This window comes from Gallus gallus, chromosome 15 (genome assembly GCF_016699485.2).
Source record: "Gallus gallus isolate bGalGal1 chromosome 15, bGalGal1.mat.broiler.GRCg7b, whole genome shotgun sequence".
Lineage (NCBI taxonomy): Eukaryota > Metazoa > Chordata > Aves > Galliformes > Phasianidae > Gallus > Gallus gallus.
Window position 1 is genome coordinate 6,393,023 of NC_052546.1, and position 8,597 is coordinate 6,401,619.

General features: G+C 42.7%; 1 protein-coding gene across 5 annotated transcripts; it reads right to left on the reverse strand.

Moving 5' to 3' along the window:
• Positions 1–2,345: 2,345 nt before the first annotated feature.
• RPL6 (ribosomal protein L6) lies at positions 2,346–8,485 on the reverse strand. 5 transcript variants are annotated; one of them, XM_046901053.1, is made up of 7 exons: positions 8,442–8,485; positions 7,601–7,891; positions 7,397–7,495; positions 6,999–7,142; positions 6,282–6,330; positions 5,775–5,959; positions 2,346–5,286 (listed from the first exon to the last, which is right to left on the reverse strand). In XM_046901053.1, exons 2-7 carry the CDS (start codon positions 7,865–7,867, stop codon positions 5,134–5,136), a joined length of 897 nt encoding a protein of 298 aa, XP_046757009.1. In that variant the 5' UTR covers positions 7,868–7,891; positions 8,442–8,485; the 3' UTR covers positions 2,346–5,133. The 5 variants fall into 5 exon arrangements, with proteins under 5 accessions (XP_046757009.1, XP_046757008.1, XP_046757011.1 ...); XM_046901052.1 differs by having other exon boundaries at positions 7,601–7,867; positions 8,397–8,460; XM_046901055.1 differs by having other exon boundaries at positions 7,601–7,867; positions 8,165–8,460.
• Between the last annotated feature and the right edge of the window lie 112 nt (positions 8,486–8,597).

The window sequence follows — 8,597 nt, forward strand, 5'->3', positions numbered from 1 at the left end:
ATAGCAACGCTGGGAATAACATCCACAGTGCATTACATTTCATTCCTCTAAAAGTAAGTAGCCTTCCATGAGCACACCTGTAAGTAAGGTACAACTTGCAAGGATGTTAGAAAATAGTGACTGGAGAGTCTACAACAACAGGGCACAAAAGAAAGAGCCAAAACAGGATTTTAAATGAGGTGTTTAAATGAGATGATTTTTTGTACATTTGTCTTCTATTTGAAATTCACAGATCAGTTCCAAAATCCTGTGAAGTCTTAATTAGCAGGTTTTTACAGGCACTGCAGCTCTAACTACCCCTTTTCCTAAGAAAAGGAACCCAGGTCAGTGAATCCCTGGCCTGAGAAAATGCTATATACTGTACTAATTTTCTCTTCAATGGTGACAGGCATTCAAATCAAACTAAAATTGAAAGCCACTAATTGAGAACTGAATCCACACAGTGCAAATTGGAATGCCTTCTCTGGGGAGAGCAATTTTGCTCTCTGCATGGTGTTGTTTTGCAGCTGTAAATGCCCAGAACTCCAAAGGTGCTCTTCCCTCAGTGTCTGCCTCCCCTTCCTTTCTTTCAGTTATTTTCAGTATCTCTTTCCTATATTTTCCAGCCAATAATCTACTTTTAAAAGAAGAGTAAGAAGTGTTATGCAACAAAGCCACAGCAGTGAGCTACTTGATGGGATATAAATGAGGGAGACGATCAAAAAAAGGTATAAAATTTGAATACTGGTTTTAACTAAACGTCTGTCATGAAATACATGCATTCTGTTTAGAGCCTTCGTATTAGTTTGTTCTGAAAAACAATGATCCTTCCTTGCATATAAAAGACATACTTACTCTTTAGGACTATTTTTGCACATTTCATCTTTGTATTTTATCTCCTCATAGGAAAATAAGCCTTTTGAACAATAGGAGACCACATACAGCCCTTGATGATATCTGAAAGCCTTAATTTTAAAAACAATTACATCCCAAGTGCATCTGTCAAGTAAGTGAAAAACCTCCAGATCACATAGGACTGACAAAATGGATGAAGATGTAATTGCTTCTGGTTTAGTCTGTTTTCTTCATGAGGTTTAAAATCTTTCCTAGTGCTACTTGGTGTGGTTGCTCCAGTGGACTGGATAAATAGTGTTACCTTTGTGTACAGTTCCTCAGTGTTGTAACAGCAGTTTTTACCTGTGTTGGGTGTTGTCATGAAGCCAATGTGCTCAGTTTGTGTAAGGTATGAGAAGTTATTTATTACAGTCACCAGAAAGATTCTGCAGGCAAAGTGCTATGTATTGCTAACTGGGAAGAATGCAGAAACAAAGTCACTGGAGATTCTAAATATTTATCTGACTTTCTTGTACAAACATAATAGACTAAGTTCTGCAATGATGACCTTGCAACTGATAGGCAGAACTATGAAGCCTTTGTTCATCATGCCACCTGTGCCAGTCTTCAAAACCACCCTGTGTTTTCATTGTCAGCCAAGCATGCACTTCTTACTCTTATGTACTTTAGAGCACTGCCATAAAATTCATGTTTGCAGATGTTTAAAACACTTCCAGAGACCTGATGTGAGAAAGTATTACTGCTATTCTGCAGGTACACAAACAGGGACTTCACTGAAGTTACTTGCTCAAAATCACACGGAAAAGCAACAGAACTGAGAAAAAAAAATCAAAACAGTTTCATTAAACTTGAATCTCTCAACACCTGGCCAAAAGACTGCAGACAGCAGTCCCGTAAAAGCACCTTCACACTCCAGCCATAGCAGCTTACCTTCAGGTTGAAAACAAGCATGTCAAACCTGAAACACCAAAAGGTAACATTCTTCACAAACCTGCCACTTGAAAGTGCTTTCTCTTGCAATTAAGCTTCAGTTTACACCAACTTCCAGAAGTGAAGCTATTATCTGCCTTTTCGACCGCCAGCCAGCACAGCAGCAAGCAGGAACACTCTGTGGACTGGACTTAACCCACCAGGCCATTTCACAGAAGCAGCCAATAGGTAAAAACAGGTGCTCATAGATCATAAGGCATCACAGCATATTATCAATTCCCTGGGAAACTCAATATCCCTCTCTCTTTCCTCTCATAAGGATGCTTTATTATAATTACATATCACTTTATTAGGCAGCTGAAGCAAAGAGCACATTTGATGCTAATGAAGTGCTGCTGTGGTTGAGTCTGTCACTATTTTTGGACCTGCACATCTCCAGCACTTTTGATTGGGTGACTGAGGCTTTGGATGTCTCTAGCTTCTTCTGTGGCAGATGCTCAGTGAAAAGCAATGACTCAGCTAGCCAGGAACGCAGAACTGTTTACATGCTCAGAATGAGAAAAGCTGTGGGACAGCAAGAATGCACACAAAAGCTCTTTATTTGGTGGAAGTACTTTTCAGGTAGTGGATGGTATTATCTAGATTGAAAAATCCTTCTAATACTGACATTGCTTCTTACTTGGATATCTGTACAGTTGTCATTATTCCTCTTTTCCATCCCCCACCTCAAATCACTTCAGAAAAAGGACCGATTTCACAGAACTCAGGGAAAATATTTTGGAGGTTAAGAGTAAGACAAATCACAGCTATTCCCTGGCTATTTTTCCTTATGGGAGACGAGGGTTTTGCTGTCCCCCTTTTTCTGATTTGAAGCCCAAGGAGCTGCTTGACACAGTAAAAACATGATTTGGTATTAACAGCTAGTGCCCCTGCTCCCACACTCCCCCTTCGTGCTAGTTTATATTCCCAAAGGAAATATTCATTCTTCCCTCTCCCCCCACACCTTGCAGGGCTCTTACAGGCTGGTTTAGCTCCTGGTTCACCCCCCAGACAAGTGACAGTACTGGGACAAAGGAGGCAGGAGTACTTGAGACCGCTTCTCTGTACCTATGAAGACAATTAATTACATTACCAAGTCACATCCTGACAGCACATTAAGAGTCAAGAGCACCCCTATTCAGTAAATGAGCTTAATGGGTCTAATAGTAATTTCATGTTGGCTGATACACATATGAGGAATGTGTCAATCATAATTATAGAAAAGGCAGTTGTATCGAAATTATTTGTTTCCTTAGACTAACCCACATGCTATTTCCTTACTACAGCTTCCCCATTCCAAAAAGGGGAATAACTGAAGCAGGAACAGCTCTTAACTGTTCCCTTAGATTGCAACTGTGCAATTAAATCTTGGTTTGCAGACTTTGCAACATCACATGGAGCTACTGACTATATTGATCAAGGTCTGCTTTGTTTTTACCCTTTTCCCGTTTAAGTACTCCTGTGTACAGTCTTTCTTTAAGCAAGATTTCTAAGCATATTGCTTTGCTTCCTTTGGAAGTATCAGCTAACTTACTTTAGCACATGCACTGAGATGCATGCAACACTTGCATCTCTTTCTAGTTGATTTACGCTAACAGGCCAGACCCATCACTGCTGTGAAATCTCACATCAATTTAAAAGCCTCTGACTACACCCATCATCCATCAAGCCACATAGAAGAGAAGATGCAACTCATCACAAACGTTGCTCTGACAACAGTGAAAAACAAAGACCACCTTCCAGGAGCAGCACAGGGCAGTACCTGGCAAAGAGCATCATGAGACACACACCCAGACAGCAACATAGGAGTGCTTGCTGCATTTGGACAAAGCTTGCTCATTGGCTCCCTCTGCTGAAGCACACTGAAATTAAATCTTTTAATTTGAAGAGGAAGATGGTGGAAGGACAATTAGTGCTTCATGCTTCCGTATTCTAACACCAGACAGCATGAGCTATAGAAAGAACTACAGTCCCTGATCTGTGAGAATCCAGAGCCAGTTATTGTCCACAAATCTAGACCCTTTTCTTCCCCTCAATGCATTTGTGACTACTTACATCTCAGTGAGGGCTGTATTACTCCCTTTTCTAGCCTCTTTTCATGAAGCTTGTATGAATTTGATGAAATCTTGACTCCGTCAAGTTTGACCCCACTGGCTACTTTCCTCTAGGAATTAATGGGAAAACAGATGGCGCAGTTATATAAGCCTCATTTCCTGCAAAAGTCTGGCTAAGAAAGACCTCAAGCATGCCAGATCTGTTAATATGTACATCCTCAGTTTTTGTAAGAACAGAGCTATTACTATCCAAGCATTTTTTTTTCCACGTATCTTGATAACTGACCTCAACAGAGAAAGCAAGCAGACAGGATGATCTTTCTCTAGCTGCTTTCTGGCAGTTCCTAAGATTAGGAAGTTTGCTGTAACTCCCTAAGTTTCCCAAGAGAGAAACACACTTGCCTTTCACTGAAGCTTTTTAACTCATTCCTGAGACTACAGAATTAAGACTCATGCTTTTGCTCCCTGATCTAAGCAGGTACTGCCGTGGCAAGGATTCCTGCTTCACAACTAAGGATGATCGAGCCTACAAATAAAGAACAGGAAGTAAACACAGGGTAATTAAATCCTACAAAACTCATTTTAGAATATTCCAGTGTTCCTACTTAAGAAAAGCAAGGCATATTTCCAGAAATGCCTCTAAGAAGTTGCTGTATTTGCCAAGGTTTATGTAGTGATTGATGGATCAAAGCAGCTCATCAGAAATGCCATTTGAACAATGCTGCATCCAAACTTTAAAATGCTAATAAGTTACCTAGCAGTGGGGTGCTGCTACAACCTGGTTTTTCACAGATTCAGAAGACTTCAGCAATTAGGATACAGAGAACTACACCAGCAGAGGTGTAGTTCTGAGCTGGAAGTTTATTCTCAAATGTGTCCTGAAGAGTTAAGTTAATCCAGCATTTATATTCTGTTCCCAAAAACTTTTTTCCCCCCTGCAACTCATTTATGGTTAAAACTATTTGAAATCCAAGTGCTTGTTCCCTTCGTTAATACCAATAGCGTGTTTATATAAACACCTCCATCCCAAAAAAAAACCCTGACCAAAAGAAACCCCACAAAATAAAGCACCACATAGCCCCAGACTGTATGCACTTGCTCAATTCTAGACATCTGCATGTAGTATCTCAATTTCCTAACACATGCAGGACTCCAATCCTTTAAATAATTTGCACTGCAAGATTAACACAACACATCCAATTGTGGAAAGCAATGAAGACACCAGAAATCCTTGCTTTTTTTTCCCCTCAAATTTAATGTGGTGCTTTCAGAACACTTAGAACACCAATTTGTGAGGATAGACTCCATTTGAGAGAGAGAATGTGGAGCGCAGGTACCCACGGAGCTGAGGCACCTTCTTGATTCGTGCAAGGATCTGGGAATCCACCGCCTTCTGGTCTGTCTTACGTTGCTCCGTTATCTCATATTTCTAGAAAGTACAAAGAATAACGTTAAAATCCTGCAGAGTAACCTCAGACTCTTCTAGAGAAGATTCAGGGCAAACCCTGAGTTCTGGCATTTTCAGGAAACCTTTTCTCAACTTGTGCTAAATATGGGATAGGCGGTAGGAGACCGGAGGTGGCAGAGAGAACTGAAGCCACTGTTTGGCTTATGTTGCAGATAACTGGAGCCAGCAGCATGCTGTTGGCAGTACCAAAGCAGTAAAGGTGTTCCTTGGTCAAGGAAGGCATTCAACTAGAATAATCATTGCTGCTAAGGGAGAAGTAGAAAACAATCCCCAAGTTTAAAAGGAGCTTATCTCAATGCTACTGTATCTGCTCATTTTAATTGCATTATCTTTCTCTACTACGGACCACTTAGAATTGAACTGTCCATTTGTTTCACGGGATTTCCCCTTTCCAGCCTGGCTTTAAGTAACAAGGACATTCACAAAGAATAAGCAGTCATGTTCCTTACCTCTTTTTCAGTGTCAAAGATCTCGCCTTCCTGGTGCTTGGGCTTACGCAGCTTCTTCTTCTTAAAGTATGCATCAGTGAGATGCTTGGGAATTTTCACTCCAGAGATATCAACCTTGGTAGATGTAGCAATAACGAATTTCTGGTGGGCCCTACGCAGAGGGACACGGTTGACAGCGAGAGGTCCTAAAGGCAGAGGAAAGACAGGCAACAGTCACCATTTTTAAATGGCATGTTTGAGGTGTATGAGTGCTTACAGCTGCAGATCAGAACCACCAAAAAAACCTTTCCCCACTGCCTCTTCATAAGAAAAAAATACTTCCTGATCTCTTCCAGGTATGCAGATATCGAAGCTTAATAAACTCCCACTCACATCCCTGGAAAAATCTCAAAATATAATTCCTCATAGTTACACAAACACATGGCATGCTAAATCCTCCCAATACAGCTCAGTTCACTAATTCCAGAGTGAAATTCAGACTAAAAAGTAAATATTTGTTTTTTTTACCTGTAACAAGCAACAGGCCAGTACCAAGCTGCTTCAGAAAGACAACACGCTGAAAAAGAGATGATACGTAACATTAGTCCTCAGATCTCAGCATTACACCTCCTCTGACATATGAGAAACTGCAGCCAAACTGGGACCACATCTACATTCAGTCTGTGCTGTTGATACATACGTTAAAAAAAGCAGCCAAGCATGGATGCAACTGTGCTACATAAGAAGCAACCACCATAGGAGCAGAGCTACCAACATTTGTCAGAGTACAGCTTTGATAGAGCTCCCACACAGTGAAACTGATAAAGAAAATGCATAATTCTTTCCCTGTAATAGCAAGCCAAAGTTCTGGCCTTGCTGCAACAGTAATACAGGCACCAACTCTGCTATTCAGCAGTGCCAAGTCAGCATGACGAGCACCTGTAGTTTTTTGAGTTGCAACAAGTCTCCTTTATCATTGTACAATCAACTGGATTACTGTTTTAATTTCCAGCTCTGTACAGAAGACTGTTCATTCAAAGACTTCCCCTTAAAGACAGGATGAAAAAGCTCTCTAGACTAAATGCAACTGCACTTGTAGATCTGCACCCAGTGGCTGAGCAGCATCCCATAAAATCAGCTGGAAATTCAAGATAATGTACACAGTCAAAACATTTCCTGCACAGAAGTGCTGCAAAGCTGCTATGTAAGCCAAGGTGGACAAGAGCACCAGAAGTTCCCAATTACCTTGCCTCTGTGACGACCAGTCAGGAGGATCAGAACAGTTCCTGGAGTAATAGAAGCCCGCAGCCTCCTCTTGTGTTGGGAAAATGGCTTTTTGCCATGACTCAAAAGCTTGCGAGGAACATCCTCAGTTGGATAGTAGCGAGGCTAGAAAGAAAAGGAACAAAGTATACCACCCTGTAATCCATGAGATAAAATGTTTGCATCACAGACTCCTCCTTTTCTAAGAGAACTCGTTCTTTAAAGATCATCTCTGTAGAAGGCAGCTTTGGCAACAACACTGAAACTGTTTTCTAAACAATTCACTGCCCTGCTAAGAGACGCAGCATCTTCCTACAAATCTCATGCTACAGCCTTACACTGTGAGCATTTCAACTCTTTTTCTCAACTCTTTCTCTCACCATTTTGCGGACTTTAACCACACGGCTGCCTCCATTCTTATCTCCACCAACCGGTTTGATGATGGTTGCACGTGGCTTTTCTTTCTTTTTCTTTTCTATCTGTAAGCAAAGCAAAGGTAAAAATGAATGAAACTTCAAACCAAAGTCACCACCAAAAGTGGTGGAACAGCATAACTATGTAAACCTGGCCTTTATCATCCATACCTTTGTTTCTGGAGCAGTGTATTTGCGTTTGTACAACGCTTTTCTGGCATACATGGCTGACCGGGAGTATTTCCCAATACCCCGGGCCAGGACAGGGTTGCGGCTGGCATGGTACTTCTTAGGCTTCTTTATCTTCTCACGTACTTTCTTCTGGCCTGCCTTCTTCTCAACGGGCTTTTTGTCAGCTGGTTTCTTCTCTCCTACCTTCTTCTGGGCCGGCTTCTTCTCGCCTGCCTTCTTTTCACCCGCCTTCTTCTCACCCGCCATCTGCAGCCATAAACAGAACAGAAACTATGCAGAGAAACGATTACAAAGCATGCAAAGGAGCATCTAAGATACTAAAGCCAAACAAGAAAGCATAAAATTATCCTTTATACCGTTCTGAGAGTTCTTAGTGCCTTTTATAGTTATTGGAAAAGGAGACTCCACAGAGCTAAAAGCCACTGCAGTGTGAAAACGACTGATGTTTTAGCTACCCCCTAATACTGCCGTTGAGTTCAAGGACTGCATCCACTCCCCTAACAGGCAACCTAAGGTACAAGCATACGGCAAGACCACAGTCACCGTCCTGTCCCTGAGAGTCACCCTCAGCTCCTCCAGCGCCGCGCAGCAGCCCAACCCCGGCTACAGCTCTACGCAAGGCCCCGGCTGCGGCCCAGCCCAGACTCAGCGCTCCGCCACAGCTCGGCAGGAGGCAGCCAACCCTCCCTGAGAGCCCCCCGCCCGCCCTACAGGGCCCAGGCTAAGACTACGCGCCCAACACAGCTCCCCAAGAGCGGATGGCGGTGGATAGCACCCTCTCAAGCCACAGCCCTGCGCTCCACGGCTCCGCCATTCTTACCTTCCGGGGAGGGAAAGAGATCTACATCCGGGCTCCTGCGGCCTAAAGAGAGCGTGGCGCCTGACGTCACCGCACCAATCGCGGGGCACGCTGGGAATTAAAGTCCGGGAGGGCCAGGACTTCTTTCTCTGAGGCGGTGTGACGCGCGGTGATGAC